Source organism: Dama dama, chromosome X, assembly GCF_033118175.1.
Source record: "Dama dama isolate Ldn47 chromosome X, ASM3311817v1, whole genome shotgun sequence".
NCBI classification, from domain to species: Eukaryota; Metazoa; Chordata; class Mammalia; order Artiodactyla; family Cervidae; genus Dama; species Dama dama.
This window is the reverse complement of record NC_083714.1, coordinates 50779680-50800770: the sequence shown is the minus strand read 5'-3', so window position 1 is coordinate 50800770 and position 21091 is coordinate 50779680. Positions and strand designations below refer to the sequence as shown.

Sequence of the window (21091 nt, the reverse complement as noted above, 5' to 3'; positions counted from 1 at the left end):
CTGACACACTAAGGAATTCAGAAGTGAACCTCTTCTATTCGGGCATTTATGCATCATATTTTATCCCCTGGCCAAATACACCTTTCTTGTGGGAAGTGGGAGGGAGGTTGGTGGGAGGAGTTCTAAAAAGCTTATTTTTTTTAATGCACAGATGCTTCTAGAACATCAAATGGGTCTTACAAACAACATTTTGATGAGTTAAGTGTAAATGAATCAAAAACATATGGATTACATTTCCCTCCGAACACAGAGGGGTCTCAAAATTAAAGAGGGGGAAAAGGGCTTGAGGCAACACGCATTTGGGTTTCCCTGAATGCAAAAGTGTTTGAAAATAGTTCTAGGCAGGCAGCAGGCCCAGAATGCATCCTGGACATTAATGGATTTTATAAGTTTGAAAAATGTTGGATAGTTAAGTTTCCCTCTTTGAAGCATCTCAGATGTAAGTTTGTTTTATATGATTTTTCTCCTTTCAATGCACAAGTGTTCAGGGCATCTGGCATTGATTATGATTATTTTATTCTTTAAAAAAGCGTTTAAAATAAAATAATGGCATAATTTGTTTAGACAAAACAGCCCTCAACCAGGCAAAGGCTAACAGAGTAAGAAAGGTTGTTTGTATATACGGGGGAGAGTGGTGGGATAGGGTATCAGGGCCATATATCTTAAGAGTTCAAGTTTCACAAAAGTCTAGAATCCAAAGCTAGCTTATGGAGGCATGCACGTCTGTGTGTGTACAGATATGTGTATATATACACGTGAGTGTATGTACATACACACACACACACACACATATACAGACAGGTAAACATTAACTTATTTCTTTAGATAGGTCTTGAATGGCCCATCCTACTTCCATATGTGGAGTTTGTAGCCATGGACACAAGAAAAAGTTCAAATTCCTCTTTGAATGTTTAAGTTCTCTTTTTATCATTTTTGCTTTTTTAAATTTGTAGTTCCTTCTGCTTTGTATTATTTTCACATCTATACAACTGGAGGACAGAAAGTCACTACTAGCCAATCTGAACTGGAAATTGCTATCAGGGATTTCACCAAAAAATGTGTTTAAAGACTGTGATATTTATTCCATGATGTGACAAACCAAGATGAAAAAGATGTGTAGGTTTCATTTCACAGACACACAGGAAGTAAGTGGAGAAGAGGGAGATAAATATCCATTCTCCTTTGCAGAGGATGTTGACGCACCACTCCTGACCAGAGAATGGTCAACACCTTCTGTAACAAGCCTGTCAATAGCCAAATGGAGTCAGGTTCCGGCACGAAGCCAGGAATGCAAGAGTGAGGAGTCTGGGCCGAGCAGCCACTAGCTTCTCTGCCTCTATTTATATAAGGTGCCGTTAAAATGCCAATAGGAGGCAATAGGAATTAATAGGCTCCATGTGTCGAGCTCACAAATGAGCTAAGAAAAACTTTAAAAGCCTATATATGTCAGTGATTCCCAATTCTTTTAATTAAAACTATTTTTTTTAATTTGGACTGCTGATGCTATTTTCATGGTTTGTTGTATTTTATGTGGCAGTAATCTTCATGTTTTCCTGCTCACACTTCCTCCCCAAAATCAGATCCTCCCCCAAATCAGGCAAAACATTGTGAGCTCTCTATTTTTGAAATTTAAAGTGAATTTAAGGTGATCTGATGTAAGCATTATTATCTGACAATCACGAGCTTGAGATTCACAGCCAATGCCCTCTGCTGCAGCTTTTCTCCTGAGGAATTTTAAAGCATCATAAAAACTCAGCAGTTGAAACAACCTCAAAGGTCATCTAGTTCAGCCTTTATCTAATGCTGGAATCCTGTCTACAGCATTCCTGATGAGGGTCATCTAGTCTTAGCTTAAATACCAGACATGTATACCTCTCTACCTAAAACTCCACAAGGTAACATCCACTCAAGTGGAAAGTGACCTGACACCACACGCCATCCCTTCCCCTCCCCATCAAAGTGCAGTCATCTGTGGGGTCATTGCTCTGGGCAGAGCAAAGAAGACTCTTATGCTCTTGCAATAAATGACCCACAGTCATTCTGTCTCTTGTGGGAGGGACAGACCATGCCAAGCACTGCAAATACAACAGACCATGGCCCAATTACATACAATAAACTTCTTAATGCACAGGCTGTCATCTGTCATCCACACTGATACTCAAGGTGGCTCTCTGGAAGAACACAGCTGGCTCTGTTTGGTCTTATTAGCAAAATCCACACTCCAGTGCCAAGACTTGCCCAGAACAAAATGGAATCTAAAGTCTCTTTAAAAGAGTATTCGCCCAAGTCAAGACGAGTCTTGAGTCTGGATCTAAACTGAGTATTTCTAAAAGGCATTTGGTAGCAAAAAACCATTCATCTTAGGATGCCCCATGAAAAGCTGTGAAAAAGATGAGTGAAAAAAATTATTTTCCAATTTAGTGTCCCTTTAGCAAAAATACTCGGTGCTGTACAGCTGAATTCAAAGGTTGACAATAATTCATCAATAGTGCAGTACAGGAAGTGGTTTGCTGAATACTGACAAAAAGGTTGCAGTAATCAACAATTCGGTGCAATATCATAGGGGCTAGATTTTGACTTAAGCTCCCTCTCATGCAGCAGGTGGAAATAATGAGTACTAGCCATTGAAGAAATTACTCAAGGCAGTGCTGGGTCAGCCTAGCTTCCTGGCAGTCAAAAAGAAAGCCAGATGCCCTGTGCCGTGCGTTTCACCATATGATTGATGACTCAAGCCCTTTCAGAACAGTGTCTTTGGAAATGGTTTGCTGTGGCTCCAGCCAATCCTCTTTGTCATGTCGCTCTCCTTCACATAAATCTCCTGCAGGAATCATCAACCAGGGCCCTGAAGGCTGGGCAAGGAGTATCTGTTTTTGTCATCTTAAAGAGGGCTGTAATCCCTGCAACTGGAAGGATCTTCAGATATGACTTTGGGTGCCTTGAAGAACCAACTCTCATCCTAGTTTAAGTATTTAATGATCTGGCTCCAGGAGCCATGTACGCAATGGCCACCATAAGATCTCCATGGTGGTGGTGGTGGTGGTTTAGTCACTCAATCGTGTCTGACTCTTGCATCTCCATGGACTGTAGCCTGTCAGGCTCCTCTGTCCATGGAATTCTCCAGGCAAGAATACTGAAGGGGGTTAACATTACCTTCTCCAGGGGATCTCCCTGACCCAAGAATTGAAACCAGATCCCCCCACATTGCAGGCATATTCTTTATCATCTGAGCCACCAGGGAAACCCTAAGATCCCCATAACACTTAAGATTTTACCCATTGCAAAGGTTTGGCTGTGGCACATATTGCAAGGAGAGTGGGACCACTCAAGAATGTAGGGACAGAGTGGGATGCTATTCAGATCCAATCCCCATCTTGGAAGAAGATGCTCCAGCCTGCCAGGCCTGGCCACCTCTGCTCCGCATATCTATACAGGGACAACCATGAGTCCCTGCAGGCCGTTATCTGCGTACTGGAATGTTCTGCCCTGAGAAATGAGAACACAGTGAACACAGGAGGGCTGCCCTCAGACCCAGGAGGGCTGACGTGAGCCAAGGCAATGACACATCCTCTGTGTGGCCTTCAGGGAAGAACTAGAACCAAGGGCTGGAAGCTTGAGAGGCCTTTTCACACAGATGATGGAAGGTGTAGCTGAACTGCCCAGATAGGAAAGAACAGGCTGCCTTGAGAGGAGGTTTTATTCTCCCATTTTCTGGTTTGCTTTTTGGGTTGACAGAAGCTGGGTGAGCACTGCTAGGGAGAGCAGGGGAAGGGCATGGCCAGGGAGCTGGCCGAGGCCCCCGCCAAGGCCCCATTCCTCAGAAGGTCTGAAGCTCTAAGACAAGCGCGGGGACATGGACCTGGGAGCAAGTGTTCCAGAGAAGCAGACGTGCCTCTGCTCTCCCTCCACCATCACACAACTGTAAGGAGTTCACGTTGATTCATGAAAACTGATCCTATTTCTCTTTAGATTTTTATACCTCTGCCGATTTTTACAATTCAGGTTTTAAATGGGAGATTATCATTGTGGAAAAAAAAAACTGAGGCACACAGAGAGCCTTAATTCTCTGCTTAATTGTCATGGAGGAAGGCTTCAACACCCATTGTCTATTTATGAAAATTCTGCCTTATTATTAAACTCCAGCAACACCAACAAGTGTGGCTTAATTTGCCAAAGCAAAATGGCTAGAATTTCCAATGTCTTTCCATTTCGTTGAAAATGAAGGTCTAATAATTTGACAATTTAAATTCAAGATGCCTTCTTGGATTTTTAAAACTGATGGAGCATAAATCTCCATTAGCCACAAGAGTTTTGGACCTGAAACTTGGAATTCATTGAAACAGCTTGCAAGATATTAAAGGCTTCTGTCCCCAGAATATGTTATTTTTTTCTCTTTTTTCCCCTAGTGAGGAAACAGAGCAATTCCTCCATTACCCTTTCAAAATAAGCTTACGAAATGTAAAAACTGCTTCTTTTTCCTCTGAAAAAAAAACGTTTCTTTTTGTCAAATCTTCTCATTCAGTGTCGGCTGCCTCATTCACGACAACCTTTTAAACACTTCCCTCATAAAATGCATAGATAGTCTTCAGGAGAAATTAGTTAAATGGCTCCCAGAAAGCATTGTTGTTTTTCCCCTTTCGATAAACTGCCGTAAGTATCCCAGCTCACTAATAAAGGGTAAACAAGTCTGAAAATGTATCACATGTAACAGATATGATTAAAAGGAAGACAATGAGGAGGTCAGCGACACTCATGAGATGGGCAGTCCTGTTCTCAATGCATTAGACCTACCCAAGGAAGGGAATAAAACTGTAGCTACTAAGCCGTTCGTAGGAATAAATGTTAGGAATCCAAAAGGCAGAGACAGAAGGGGAGGTGACAGAGCACTAAGGAGTCAAAACTAACATCGGGCTTCCCCAGGCCTATTGAGAGAGAAGCCCAAAGTCACAGCAGAGGCCGAGTGAGTTAAAGGATCGACAGTATACAGGCCCATTCAAGATGGAACTTCCCCACCCCCAACCACACCACCAACATGGCTGGAACTCCTTTTGAGTAAAAAGTAACATCAGAACTTCATTCAGGAAATCCAGGTGCTGGAACGCATTTGAACAAACACGAATTCACAAATCTCCATTTCATGACCTACCAGCCATACCACCCCACACAGCCCACAAGGTGAGGCCCAAGTTCACAAGTGAGACTGGGACACATTTCAAGCTTTCATAGCATGTGGGGAATAAAAGCAAAGAAGAGACTGTGGAAAACTGGAAAAGTAGCCCTAACATTGGCATTGCCCCTTTTCTTCTGTTTTTGGCAACTTTTTGTTACCAGTATTTACACATTTGCGATTTTCTGGGTTTTTGTCATTGTTGTTGTTAAATGAATGTGTGCCCATGAAATAATAAAAGCCACAGGAACCCCCGATAACTTGGACCATATCTGTGGAGTCATGTAGGCACATTCACTCAGTTACCCTTCCCCTTTCTAATTCCTATGAACAATAGAAAAAACAAAATTAATTAATTAAAGCTCAACGAAGATTTACGAGGAGACTTGTTTCCCACCTTCTGCCCCTGTAGCTGGGTGAGGCAGCTTAACTAAAACATCTCTGAGAAATGCCATGAGCCATGAAGTTTCTGACTCGCATATCATTTATGATACCCCTGGGGAGCAGGCCTGCCTAAGAAAACCAAGGCCCGGCACCCCATAAGGTTCTCATTACAAATAGGAATGTGCCAGGCCAGATGCACTGGGGGTTGTCAAGCTTTGCAAACTCTCCCCACCAAAAAACTCATAAATTTTGCAGAATATATTGCTTTTCCTTGGATTTTTATGATTATGTTCAATTTCAAGAAACTTACCCCATACTTCATCATTTGCCTTCGTTTTTTAAGAGTTATTTGACATCCACAAAGTTCTATGGGCTTCTTACTATTCGTGTTTTTTAAAACTTAAAAATATAAACCTACATATTTCCAGCCAGCCATGAATTTAAAACCTCCCCCGCCACCTCCCAATTTTGGTGTGCAATTGCAGGCTGAGCAGATTTCAAAGTTTTTCTATTGGACAAACTCACCTTTCCATCTTCCATGGACGTAATGAACCCAAAGAAAGATGATGATAACAGTGATCATAGTGTACAAGGTAGTCACATCTCAGGCACTAAAACTGGATGGTGAAGGTGACACTGTGAGGCATTCATAGCCCAAGGAAAAGACTCCCCAGTCCCAGGGTCAAGCGTACAGATATAACTGGTGGGCTAGAATTGGTCTGGGCACCTAGGCAAAGTTTGGTGTACTCTCACATTTTAACATGGTAAGGTGAATTTTAAGGATTTTAGTGCTATTTTACTAAGTTTACTTTTCATAATACATATTTCAGATTTGAATACTTAACCAGTCTCAAACTGGTTACCAACTTAAAATGCAATCTTTCAGCTAATTGTGTATTAAGAGCAGCAATGTCTATAAACACTTGTGCATCTCGCTGTAGCAATGGCAGTTCTTAATGCTACACCCAAGCAGTAAGCCTTCTTTACACACCCAAGAAACCCAGGGTCAGGGCAAGGCCTACATGATCCAGTCTCCTCTGATGAGATATGTAAAGATCCCATTCTACTACAAATGTTCAGGATAGGAAGACACTAGGGAGCCAGATGTGGTCCTGTGCTAAATGAGATTAGGAGAAGCAGACAAAATCACAACTTTATTCAATGTGTCATTTATCCTGGGTGACTAATGCATTATTTGTATGAAGTTAAAATTGAGCTTTGAGAAACTATGAAATAAATCAAATGCCCTACTTTATGTAATTTTAACAGACAGATCCCATTAGGATTCTACTATGCGTAGCTGTTGGTTAAAATCATTGACCAGTATCCCTATAAATTAATCAGCTGAGGTAATACTGGTGCTGCTGTCATCATTTGCTACTAATCTACAGTTAGAATTCACTTTAACTTTTCAAGCCTCTTGAGATAGGTTCATCACATTTCAGTTTTTTGTTCAAAATATGTGAGTAACTGCAACTGTTTACAAAAGTCTGTATGGTATAAGTCTGCCACGGGTGTCATTTTTTCAATGGCAGTAGAGTGTGCAATGGCATTTCATTGTAATTTCAGGGTAAAATGCTAATCAGAATCCAGCCATAACAGTCTTCATCATTCTTGATAGGAACTTTATCCCTCGCAGTCTGAATATATGTGCACCATTGAAGTTTAAACTGTTTTAGAATTGCAAAAAACTAATGGGCCAAAATGTCTAATTATACCAAAAGGGATATAGTTAATATTTAGCAGTTCACTTTTTTTTAAAGACTGCCATGGCTCTTGCATTCCCCCTGGACTGTTAATACTTGGATATGTTTCATTTCTGATATGAGACCTAATTTATTACAAACTTGTAAGTACCTACAATTTCTCCTCAAAATATGTACCTTAATGTCGAGTTAATTTAACTATGTACTTTATCTCTACAAAAATGTCCTAGATTTCTTTAACGCCTTTTATCTTTCTTTCTTGACTTGAATCTCATGACCTTTAAATGTATACTGTAAAAACAATAAATAACATTTAGAGGGTTTCCCCCCCAAGATTAATTTTAGTTACACTTGAAGTTTGAAGTTACCCATGAACTCTGAGACAGCTGATGTCCAACTCTTTGAAAGCAGTGGGAAAAAACATCTATCTTCTGGGGGTGCTTGCTCAATAAGGTGATGTGTGTAAAATATGGAACACAGTGCTTGGCAAAATGCTACTTCTCTCATGCTGGCACTCAAACCATCTTACAGAGTGCTGCAAAATGAACACACAGGGAAACGTTCCTGCACATCCTAAAGATGAAATTGCGATCTGAATCCTTCAGAGGCATAAGTAGAAAATGTGTTTGGTCTAAAAATATGTTGCACGTTGCCTGTGTGTTTAGTCACTCAGTCATATCCGACTCTTTGTGACCCCATGGACAGTAGCCCACCAGGCTCTTCTGACCATGGGATTCTCCAGGCAAGAATACTGGAGTGGACTGCCATTCCCTCCACCAGAGGATCTTCCCAACCCAGGGATCAAACCCATGTCTCCTGCATCTCCTGCATTGGCAGGCAGATTCCTTACAACTGCACCACCTGGGAAGCCCCAAATATGTTAGGAAAATCCAAATCCCAGGTTAGCCTCCAAAGCGGGAGCTATTTTTAAAAGAAAGAAAGAAGGACAAAAAACAAATAAGGCATCTGCCTCAGAGGAGACCATGGTATAAAAGTGGGGAGAAAAATATTGAGCAAATGTTGAAGGCATGTTCTTTCACCACCCACCCCCCACTCTGAACTAGAGGAAAGCCTCATTCTGGTGACAATAACAATTTAAGACATCTTTTTCAACAACAAAAAAAAGTTTGAAAAATTACCCTCATGGTATTGTTGTAGATAATAAATGTAGCTATACCTCGCAGAAAGAAAATGCTATGCATAACCATCTAAAATCACAAAACTGGTAAGTTTAGGGTTGTTAGAAGCAATTACTCTCATCAACAAAGAATTCCCCGCAGGATTTCTGGCAAGCAAGATGCACATAGAGAGACTGACTTTATAAAACTTTAATAAGCATGCTGTTTTAGGAACATATCTACCTGTACTGGCCTGTCTGACCACCGTGATTTTAGCTCAGCTCTTAGACCTCAGTCTGCACCTCCCAGCTCTGCTCACAAAGCTGATCACACAAAGCATTAAGCAGGTTACTGTATATCAAACCATTCATCGATTTTGCAGAAAGTAACTGAGCACCTACTGTGTGCCACTGTTCTAAGCAGTGAAGCTGCAGTAGTAAATCATACCACCCCCAAAAAGACTCCACCTTCATGGAGCCCATATTGAATGCATCTTCCTCCCAAGCACTGAATCTCATGCTTACACCAAAGAGGAGCAGAATCGAGTGTCTCTTGCTGGAGTAGATATCAGGCCAGTTAGACCTTGTATATGGTTATGGATGAAAACCCGATGCTGACTTGTAAATACTAAAGAAGAGTGACAAAGGCCTCGTCAGCCTCGTCCGCTGCCAAGCCCCACGGCACGCAGTGCTTGCCACTGCTTTAGCATCTCTGCCAGGGTATTATCATGGGCAAGCAGCACAGTGAAGGATTTACACAGCCTGTTGTTCATTTCAGCTCTGTAACCTACTCTCAGTTGCTGACCCTCTCTGTCCCAGTTTCCCCGCCCTGCAAAATGGGGAACTCAGAGAACACAAATCAGAGCCTGTCACAGAAGAAATGTTAGCTCTGATTATTATTTTCACTCGCTATTATTAATATGACTTATTATGATGGCTTCCCACCTAGACATAATATTTGGAAGACCTAGTGCAATGCCTGAATGACTCAGATAAGCAAACGATGGTGCACCTTGGATTGGCTTCATTAGGCTATTACTCTGGGCCAGACCCTAACTAGGATTACATCAATAAAAGACATATTCTCATCCCTCAAAACTCAGGTGCACTGGAACTCTGGTCAGGGCAGCATGGCAGCTCAGAGGAGGGGTGTCTAACCCAACGGGGCAAGAGTATGTGAGTTTAGGGGCAGAGAGGCAGGAGAATTATAGCCAGTGGCTTCGCCAAGACAGAGCTCAGATTCAAAGGAGACAGCCAGACAACGAATTATTTTGTGGCCAAACAATTCATTATAAACATAGATATAAATGCCAATCAGATGGTACCAAGGCACCAACTTTAGGAGGAAAAAAAGGCAAAAGGAAAAACATCAATACACACCTTTCAGAAAAACAAGCTAATAATTTTTTCAAAAGAAAAAGAACAAAAGAACAAATATATCTGGGTACATCTCAAGAGCCACAATATATGCATCTTTCAAACATAGCTACTTTGCCAGCAATGGTGCCAAATGACAAACATTTGTTTCAACTGATTCGGGAAAACAAACTTTCATTTGGTATTTCTTTGAAGAATGCCTGCATCAATATTTACATAATACAGATAGTTAAATGATTGTCCAGAATTTTGTGGTTATCTCACAGCCAATGGTGGTCAGTGGGTGATGACAATAACTCTGTTCACATAGCAAAACATAACTTCAGCAATTATGTGATGACTGTGAGCGACTATCCAACCAGATAACTGTGGGTCCAAAGACAACTGTTGAAGAGCAAGTGTTGCTGCTCCTGGTCTTCTAAATAGCCCACATTTCTGGTTTTCCATTTCACTCTTGGCCTTGAGGAAGACTGCTTCTCCTCCTCTAGCCCACAGTCTCTCTCTCTCTCTCTGAATTCCTACTTTACTTACATCCATGTCATACTATTTCCCCCAAACTAGTTCTACATTCCAACGTCAAGTCAGTGAGGCCAGAGGTCACCTTCTACATTCCTTTCCTCTCCCTCTAAGAGTGACTGCCTAGCAAAGCACTGGGCACAGAGCTGGTACACGAAGCAAACACCTCTGCCATGCATGCTAAGTTGCTTCAGTCACATCCAACTCTTTGCAACCCTATGGACTGCAGCCCACCAGGCTCCGCTGTCCATGGGATTCTCTAGGCGTGAATATTGAAGTAAGTTGCCATTTCTTCCTCCAAGGGATCTCCCCAACCCAGGGATTGAACCCGAGTCTCTTATGTCTCCTGAAGTAGCAGGCAGGTTCTTTACCACTAGCACCACCTGGGAAACCCTGGAAACCATTCTGGAGAGAGTGACAAGTACTGAACCAGGGCACAAGGGCTCCAGACCCTACCCAACAATGTCACGTGTGGACTATACATCCTTGGGCAAGTTATTTCCCCATCCTTGGCCTCAGTCTCCTCATCTGTACGATGAAGAGGCTGAACCAGATGATGGTGAAGCCCTCCAGTCTTCAAACATTAGGTTTGAGGCATTGATTAATATCTACACACCCAAGCCAAGACTTCTGCCAGCAAATAAATAATGGCTAATTGATGAGACCTCTCCAGCATTCCATGGCACTTCATCAGAAACATCCATCAAGCTGGAATTTAATTTAGTTACCATGGCTGTGCCGACCTGGTGTGAAACCACCAGTCCCTTTGGAAAATTAATTTATTAAAAAAATTCATTGACTGACATCCTGGAGGGAGAAATAAAGCCTCTGCAATTGCATTTCTCATTGTTCAGCAGACAGTTAGGTCATCCTGTACATATTGCCACAGTCAGAAGGTTAAACTGTCCTCAAAACACACTCCTTCCAGTGGGGTGGTTTGATCAAATCATACTAGAGACCCAAAGACCAAGGAGGCATCAGACTCCTAAGAAAGTTCTCCTGGTGACTGTTAAAGCCCAGGCTGCAACTGCAGCACCACTACAAGATGAGCAGGATTTTATTTTTATTCATATAAAAAAGAGACCATTTCAATGCTACTGACAGGAGATATGTGGCCTCCAAAACACAAAATTCGGATTCCAGAAATAGGGTTTCATCAATGCCACCATACATACCTGCTATTGAGATCTGGTTTTCACTGAAGCTGGTCGATGATACAGACAACTGTTATTTAGAAATCTAAGAAAACAAACCACTCTTTATGGGATGGAAGCGTTGTGTTTCTTCTTTTCCTTTTCTCCAGTAAAATGAACATTGAAAAAATAAACAGATGAGCGATTTCAAGTTTCCTTAGATATTTCCCAGTGTGTGGCCTTTACACCTTCCAAGACCAGCACACGCCTATCAAACAACCACATCAAAGATAACTTTCAATCACTGGCTGATTTTCTTTTCCAAATGAAGCAAAATGCACAGGTATATGAAAAATAGCATTCCATAAACTAAGCAATCCATAATCAAAATCAGATTCTAGCTGGAGGGCTAGTGTCAGCTCTGCTTAAATCATGCCATTTTATTTAAGCACTCAGATAATTTTTCTCAGCTCAGTAAGTAGGTGGATGTTAGCAGCTAAGGTCATCGAAAAGATTTACCTTAAAATAAATTCAACAATTCAGAGCATCGCCCTCTCCATGGTATAAAGTGTGCCTCGCTTTGAACATGCATATAAAATTTCATTAAAGTGCAACATAAAAGTTTTACATTAGAGGAACCCAGTGCTGGACCTTTGTTTAACAGTCATGATAATTTATGGTGTGGATCTGCTACAGTTAAGTAGAAAAACAGCCTTCTCATGATGAAATACAAGTCATAAAGGCTGAAACTCAAGGAAAGCTGGAGGAATCCCAAGCCTCCAATCAGTCAATTCTTCTTCAGATTTTTATCACACATTCTTCTTTAACGTTCTCCACACAGATTGAGACACAATACAGTGCTGGACGCCTCAACCTTCAAAGCTGCAGTTTGCAGTTCTAAGCATATCTTAGAATTCATAGGAATCTGGTTTTCTCTTTTTAAGCACAGGGGTAAGTAACAGGGGTTCTAATTTTGCCTTTTCCTATTAAGCATTTTTTGGGTTACCATCGTTCTTTCTCATTCCTTTACTCAAAAGAGACCAGACTGGCTAAGAGACTGTCAAAAAATTACAAAACAATTAAAACACTATCAAACAGGTAGAGGGGTGGTATTACCACCAGGATTTTTGCAACTATCTTTGAAAGACAGTAGTATTTGTATAGACCACTCTTGGAGCTGGTGGGATTCTCGTGTTAGCAGATGTTTCTTGAGCATCTGTAATGAAAAAGGCACTGTCCAAGATGATGTGAGAGGGTGTGTGAATATTTAAACACAAATGACTTAATGCAACAGTAGTGATACAGTGAAAAGAACAATAAACACAAATCCTAAGACCATCCACATACTGTGAAAACAGGCAAGTCAGTTAACCTCTCTGAGCTGCCATTTTTGCCATCTACAAAATGAAGCCAGTAGGACCAGTCATGGCAAACCCACAAGGTTATTGTGAGGATCAAATCAAATGATAGATGTGGTAAGTTATAAAGCTTTGGAAAGAAATGCTATCTACCCCTTACACCCAGCTTTGAGGCTTCCAATTAACTAGACAGATATACTGTGGTCTTCTTTAAGTTCAAGTACTGAATCTTCAAAATTAGGGTATTTGAATTTAAATAGACAGTTCTCAAGGATTTGAGTTTTGACATATATATATGGAAAATTATATATATGATATATACTATACATATATGAATGGAAAATTACAATATACATATAGTGTGCTATTCATACCTTCTCATTAAAGAAGCATCCATAAACAAGTGCTAAGAGATTGTATCATTACATAAACTGTTCCTTATTTGATTAAAAGAAAAAAGCAGAGTTCCATGGCTAGTTGATTATATGGTCATTCCACAGAAATTTTTTTTTTTACACAAGCATAACATACACAATCCAATCTGTTTGTTTCAGTGAGAGCCAGATGCTCCAGCTCACCCAGTAACAATAAATATTAGGCGATAATAATAATTAAAAAAACAGGCAATGAAGGTGTGCGGGAAGGCAATTAAACTGGAAAGTGGGAGATGTGGATTTCTGATCCAGCCCTACCATTGATACAAATCAGGCTGTGTGAACTTAGATGAGTCAATCAACCTATCTAGGTCTGTTTGTTCATCTGTAAAATGGGAATAACACCTGCGCATTCTGATGCACAATGATGGAAAGAGATGATGTACGAGGAAGGACGGCACCTGTTGGAAAGGCTCAGACAAGATGTCAGTTGCTGATGCAGACTCGGGGGTCAGCTCCATCTAGGCTGGAATCTGAACTGCATAACTGAGGAGCCAGTGCCTCCATTTCTTCATCTAAAAATGGAGGTCATATTAGGACCCATCTTATAAAGTTGTTTAAAGGATTAAGTAAAATTGAGTATTTAAAGCACTAGCTACTCAGTCATATTTGGGGCACTGAGTAGATACCCAAATAACAACAACAGTGATGATGATGCAACTTATCACATACACAGGTGAAACACACACACACACACACACACACACACACACACACACACACTCCTCAAAAAGGTTTCTCCAGATTGTGGTCTTGAGTTCTTATATCAGCAATAAACTTCTTTCCATTCTCAGTAAACAAGTTTTTAAATCTCTTTCTTTATCCCACAGGAATCAGAAAAAAACAAAATTAAGAGTGAAAAATGTACTCACTGTACCCATTGTTTTGTCTATGTGACAAGCTCATCAAGTATGTGGTGGTTTCCCTTTCTGAAGTACAACCTATAGCTATAAGCTCATGGGAGTACAGTTCCTAGTTTGTTCCAGAGATGGCCATTTTATTGGGCTTTTATGATTTTTTCAATTAAATATGTGTTAAATATGTGCAGATTCTGCATGCAAGCAATAGTCTTAGCTAAGAATAATGGGCATGAAATAAAGGTTCAGCATATTAAAACCATTTCTATTCAACAATAATTAGCATGTTTAAATACAATATAATTTTTATCCATCTACAACATGCTTAAATGTTTGGAATCTCGTTTATGTCTATAATGACAGATTCATATTTGAGGCAGTCATTTTCAATCTTGATTTGTATATTTTAGACTTGTTAAATGCTTGACTGAATCATTAGCAAAACAATTCATGTATCATTAAACTGATTTCTAACATGAGATAATTTTCTTCCTTGTCCAACAGACATGCCTTTTAAGATTTACAGAGATAGCACTTATTCTTTGGGGGGTTTCAGCCGGGTGTAGAGCAGACCTTATCAGTAGCTAATTTCACCACCTTGAGTCTTACTCCCCACCCCACTACACACTCAAGCTCAAGCGGTTTTTTGAATGAAAGCTCAGACACACTGGAGAATGAATATTGTACCAGCAAGAAAAAAGAGACCACTGACTGTCTTCCTTTCAATGGAAAACAAATAGAGGGGAAGGGGGAAAGATAAATGGATGGAGGCAGAGAAAGAGAAACCCTGGCGACCTGTGGGCCTTGGTCAGAACAAGATCCAGGGGCAAGATCCAGGACCCCCTCGGCCCCCTCCATATTCCCGCCAATCCCAGGTAAAGGTGGGCTGCCTTCTCAGTCCCTCCCTGACATTCCCATTCACCAACAGGCCTCTGCCACTCTTCCAGAGGATCGAAGAGAGGGAGGCCTCCCAGATCTGTGCACACAGAACAGGCGGAGGCAGCCGGGCCGCCGCTGTGCATGGGCCATGCCCAACTGAAGCTGGAACAGTTCACTTTTGTCTGGAGAGCAGGATCCCAGCCTCCCACAAGGCTGAGGGAACCTGAGCAAAGTGGGGGCCGCTGGGGCAGCGGACGAGGGGGAGGGGAGGAGAAGCCTGGCCCGCACATGGCCCCTTCCCAGCCTCAACAGCCCCACACAGACCTTTGAACTTTCTATTTATCTAACAGTTTAGTGAGTTTAACTCTCTTCCTGTATAACTGCCCATTTGCAAGCTCGCCTCTAATTAGGCTACTTGTGAGACATCACATAAAAACTACAAACCAAGGATGCTGGCCTCTGTCCTTCACAGGCAAAGTCGGCCACCGTCATCCTGGCTTAACTACAATTGTCATCAAGCTTTGCAACATGGTGATTTTGCTCTCATGGTGATTTGCTTTTCCATTTTTATTTTTTAGTGTGAGCCCCTTCCTGTATCGGTCTTCCCTTCTTTCCTTCCATCTTTCTTTTTCAATGATAAAATGATGATAAGCACCCCTGCAAAGAACCTCAGCCTGTCACAAAGCAACATCTCATCAATACGGGAGGGGTGCCTGCCGACAGAAAGGCTGGACACTTGGCAGACCCTCAGATCCTGCTGGTAAAGGAGTCCAAATCTAGCCACGTGATCTCCAGACACCTCAAGAATTCATTGACTGGGTTAGCACAGGCAAGGGTACGCAATGATTTAAACGATCAAATTTGATTCTTTTTTCCCTTATCCTTTTTTCACTTTTTAAGAGCAAGTGGTACCTTTGGTGTACACAGCCATCTGCGCCTTCCTCTTTTTCACAGAATGGTTCATATTAAATTCAGACACAGGTGGACACTGCTCATTCACCCAGGAATCTTCAAGAATGAGAGCTTTGGCCCTTTAATCGAGTCAAGAGCATGACCCATTAAGAGATTCTTGCCGTGTGTGGAGTTCAGGGCTCTGTTCTGTTTAGCGCCGAGCACTCTTAACCGCCCAGGCTGGGAAGAGTCACCCATGCCTCGTCCTGCCCATTTGCTTTCCTCCTGAGGAATGTGGATGTTTCTAAATGGGCACACACTTTTTGTTTACTATAGTCTAGTGTCTGTAAGTGACACATATGCCTGTTTCTGTAAAGTCTTTCTCCATTAGGTCGTGGAAGATGAGTTTGTTTTTTAGCTGGCCTGATCCGGTTATTATGTCAGACATAGGGTTGTGGTAGAGATGGCTCAGAGCTCTCTGTTCCACAAATGAATGCTGAGAAGAGGTCCAATGGAAATGAGATCCTTAACTTGGCTGGTGCCTTTTTCTTCCTAGGGCATCCTTGGGAGGTTTGGGGTGGGGAGCAATGGATGCCATCCCTCTAAGCAACTACTTACTCCCCAGGAGGGGAAGTAAACATGTAATGAACATGCCATTGCCATGCTCTGGATGTGCAAGAGAGTTTGGAAAGGTACAGACTTTCATTCAAGGCAATAAGCAAACTCTTTAGTTCACCCACTATTCACATTTCTGTTCCTTTTCTCTGTGGGGGTGTACAATACACAGATGCACAACTGCAGCATTACAAATGTTTACAAACACAGATGTAGAAGGAAGCTTGCCCCTCACAATCGAAGGAGAAATGTTCCTGGAACGTGTGCACAGAGGGAAAAGGCTGGCTGATTTATGCAGACATGTTATACTAATTCATCAGTATTCACATAATATCCACAGAGTGTCTGAGTCCACATGTTTCTTAACTGATGTGGCAGTTAGGCATCTAGAGGAAATCAGGTTTTGCATTTTCCTTAATATAATAAAAGATAGTTTTCAAAAAAGGAGAGAGATGTAGTCTTCTGAAAAGACAAATCAAAAGAGCTCACCCCTTTAAATATGCAACTGCATGTGCCTAAGATTAAACTGAAATTAAAATAGTATAATAAACATGTTTTTAAAAACCTAAAACATTGTATATATGTTTATCATTTGAACTACACCCACAAAATCAATTATAACAACGTCTGTTAAGTCAATGATGTTACCCACACTGTATATTAGGCAAATTGTATGCAAATAGTAATGCTGTGGTTATCAGGTGCCTGCAAAATAAATTAGTGAAACAAAGTAAAGGCTGTATACAGGAGCGTAATATTTAATGGAGCAGTAATTTTATTGTGATCTTTACTTTTAAATAACAGCGTGCTTATTAAAAATTGCAACGTGTTCTTCTGCAGAGCTGATAAAACCCTGCATGGTATCAAAAAATGCCTTATAGATTAATACTGATACAGCGTAATTTGTGGCTTCAAGGATTTACCCGGAATTGCTGTAAAATAAAATGTTTTTAAGTTCTGGTTATCTTGGATTTTCAACTAAAGGAGTCATGATTGGCATAATGAAACTATTGGCTAAGAGTGTGACCCTTTTCTAAAGAAGGAAATTGCCTAAAATATCACATCAGCGAGGGAAATCCTTGTAAAAAAAAACACAGCATTCAGAGTCAACGGCTGCCAGGAGTTTAACGTTGCAAAAGATTTCGCACTGCCGGTCGGTACTATAGATTATTCCAACTCCATTTAAAAAGCCAATAGCGAAGCGTGCAATTCTAAGTTGCTACCGCCGTGCCTTCCCCTCATCTAATTCCATAGGCTGTGGGGGCAAACTGATACGAGAAAATGTTATGACAAATGAACAGTGATAACGTTGGTGCAGGAGGTGAGGCTTTTGTAAAAGTTAATAGATATGTGCATCGCTATTGATGCACACGCGCGCGCACAGCACGCAGAGTAACAACTTTCTAGCTCTCAGTCACCTCTGCACCTTCTTTCATAGACAGCCCTCTCGGCGACAAGTTGATGGTATTTGGGGAAGAGCTGACTAAACCTTTGAATCCGAGCTGGGTGCCTATGACACAAACCGGTAGCTGCCTCCCAGTGCGGGGGGGGGGGGGGGGGCGGTGTGCGGACAGGACCCAGGGGCTAATTAAATGTGCGTTGACTTCGGAGCGGCCAACTTTAGGGGCCAACTTCAAAACCCCGCAGTACTGAAAGCCAACGCCGCAGTCGGCCCGGAACCCGGGGTCCCCCGCACAGTGGCCCCCGAAGCCGCCGCCAGGCTCCCGATTGCGAGCGGGTGGAAGGGAAGGTGTGCGCGCCGCGCCGCGCGGGGACCGAGGTGGCGGCGGGGGCGGTGGCCGCCGGGGACGCGGAGGGCCGCCGGTGGCACCTGGTCGCTGCCTGTCCCCCCGCGACCCGCCGCCGGCGTCGGGCACCTGGGAAAGTTGGGGGCATTTCGAGCGGCAGCATCCGGTGCGCTGGGAGGCCGCCAGGCCAGCCGTTTGGGCAGAAAATCCCGGGCGGAGGTCGCGCGGCTCAAACCCCGGACAGCAGCGCATCCGATTTGGGCCAAACGCAACTCTTCGGACTTGGAGTGCAAAGCGACGCCTTCCGGACCCGCATTCCTCACTCATCCGCACCTACACCCACCCGGGCACCCGACCGAGGAGTCGCGGCGGCCGGGGCCAGAGGTGGCCGAGAGCAAGTGGGAGGGCGTCCGGGGCGCCCCCACCAAGCCCCGGCTCCTCTTAACAAAGGCGGAAAGCCCAGCCCCAGCGCGGGGACCCGCGCAGCAAAGGAGAAGGCAAAAAGCAACACCTACCACTGCTGCTCCAGGTCCCAGTCCCTGAAAAAGTCGAATAGATCCATAGCGGCCGGGCGGCGGCGGCGGCGGGCGGGCGTCCGTCCCTGCTCGCGGCGGGTCTGCGTGGCTCTCGGCGCGGCTCGTGCGCTGCTCTGGGCAGTCCCGCTCTCCGGCCCTCCTGCCCGGCTAAAAGTGCCCGGGCCGCATTGACGGCGAGGGCGGGCGCCGGAGGTGCCGGGTCCTGAGCTTCGGGGCGGCGGCGGCGGCGGCGGCAGCGGGCGGGCAAGTGCCTGACCGCCCGCTCGGGTCTGCTCGGTCCGCGGCTGCCCGCGCGCCCAGCGCCCCGACGCTGCGGCGGCAGGCGCGGCGGGCTCGGGCCGGCGGGGCCGCCCGCCTGGCGGGCTGCGGGCTGGCGGCGGCGGTGGCGGCGGCAGGGGCGGCCGGGGCAGCGGCAGCGGCGCGGCGCGGCGCGGCAGCCGGGGCGGCAGCGTCGGCGGCTGCACAGGCGGCGGCGGCGGCGGCGGCCGCGGCAGCATCACACACTTACACACTCACAGGGGGCGGAGCCTGGACAGCCCGAAGCCGCGACATGGAGCCGGCACGTTATCATCCCCGGATCTGGCAGGGGCTCGCCCCGCCCGTCCGCGCCGACCGGGACCCCCCTCTGTCAAAATCAGCTGGTGGGAGCGGCCGCAGACCTGGGGACTCGCGCCCTGGGGCCCGGGCTGGAGGGGCAGCTGCACCGAGGCGGGCGGGGGCCCGGCGGGGCCAGGAGGCCGGCTTCCGGAAGGACACCCTCTCTCGGAACCCCCACCTACTCCCACCCCTGCGAGTTAAGGTTCGGGACCCGAAAAGAGTGCACAAAGTGACGCGGGGATGGGGGTCCACCCCCCGCTGCGGCGCGCACAGTCCCTGCCCCCGGACACTCCTTGGGGCCCCCGACCACTGGGAGCAAACTTTGGTGGGCCCCGAGCATCCCTCGGCCCCGCAGCGCAGAGCCCTCTAGGCCAGGAAGAAGAAGACGGTCACCTTCACCTTCCCCGGCGCCGCGTGTCTGCACCCAGGCCGGCCAGGCATGCCGCAGTGCCGCCGTGGCCGCACTGCAGGGCGCGGTGCGCACCTAGTAGGTCCGCAAGCTCTGGGCCCTGGATTCTGTAGGCTGCAAGGGTCGGCACGGATGACCACCCTAGGTGATCCTCAGGTTCGCCTTAGGACGCTGGAAACTGGGTGGCACTACCACCTTCTAGGCACAACCACCACGTGCCTTGGACAGAAGGCGTCAGCACTCCCTGCTCTGGGAGACGGGAAATCCCACAGAGTGTGCCCACTGTCCCACCCTCTGGCTGCCTGTCTCCCTCTGGCCGGAGAGTCTCTCTCCGCGTGCAGCCGCCTCCCTCTCTTCAGCCTCCACTGGTGGTCCAGGACTGGTGGACCCCTTTAGCCAACACCCTTGGGGAAAGCTTTCCGGGCCTCTGATGCCCAAAGCGGTGTCAGAAGGGGCGGAGTCTGACACTTCGGGGAGCAGGAGCACCCGGAGTCCCAGACCTTCCGCAAGTCCTTGCGCAGGCAAAATAGTATTGGCACATCATTGAAATCCTAAGGTGAGGACCCTCTAGCAAAGCGGTAGCCTGAGTGCTGACAAGAGCTGGGTGCCAGTTCTGACTCTGATTCTGTCACTGGCTCTGCGTGTGACTCTAGCAAGTCTCTTCTCTGAGCCTCGTTTTGTAAAAGACAGAGGCTTGACAGAGCCGCCATCTGGCTCCTGCACCTCCAGCTTTCTCCTTTCTATTTAAATATGCTTCTCTAATATTATCTCATATTCTCAAAATCATCTTAATAATTTCTCTTTACTTTCTTTATTTTTTCCCGGAAGAAACTGAGGCTCTGAGACTGGGTAATTTGCACAGGATCTGACATTTCTCCTGAAGGGGGAACCGAGATTATAACGAAGAATCTGGGAAGCCCATTTAGGGAGGGCTGAACTCAGTGGAAGGTGCTACAGCTCCAAGAGGTGGAGGACTTGAGAATCTGAGGTTGAAGGGGCCCAGAGTTCGGTCTCTCTCATATTCTTCGTATGGGAAAAAGCACATCACCCACATACACAGACAAGACACTAAGATTCTGCAACTCTGGCATCCGATGATGCTTTGCTTTGTTTATTTATTTTCCATAGGGCCAAGTTCTTAACAAAACTAGTTAACTGACTGCAGATCAACCAATGGGCAGCCAAGGGAAGACTGCATTTCAAATCGCCTTGTCAGTTTGGCTACTTGTAAACTCCTCTAGTCAAAGACTCCAGGGCGAAAGAGCTATTGGTAAAAATGGTGCCAGAGATTTTCAGATTCTCTCTGTGCCTTCTTTACTTGTGGAGTTCCAGTCTTCAGCCTGAGACTGTGAGCCCTTGAGGCAACAGAG

The 21091-nt window shown here is 44.7% G+C and overlaps 1 protein-coding gene across 8 annotated transcripts in view; it reads right to left on the bottom strand.

Annotated features, from left to right (window-relative positions):
* Window positions 1-18798, bottom strand: part of AFF2 (ALF transcription elongation factor 2) — a 538050-nt gene extending 519252 nt beyond the window's left edge. For 7 of the 8 annotated variants that reach the window (XM_061135862.1, XM_061135864.1, XM_061135865.1 and 4 more), the window contains exon 1: window positions 18695-18798. In XM_061135862.1, the coding sequence (XP_060991845.1) occupies window positions 18695-18741 (47 nt within the window). In that variant the 5' untranslated portion in view covers window positions 18742-18798. The remainder of the gene's footprint in view (window positions 1-18694) is intronic. The other variant, XM_061135869.1, reaches the window with a different exon arrangement.
* Between the last annotated feature and the right edge of the window lie 2293 nt (window positions 18799-21091).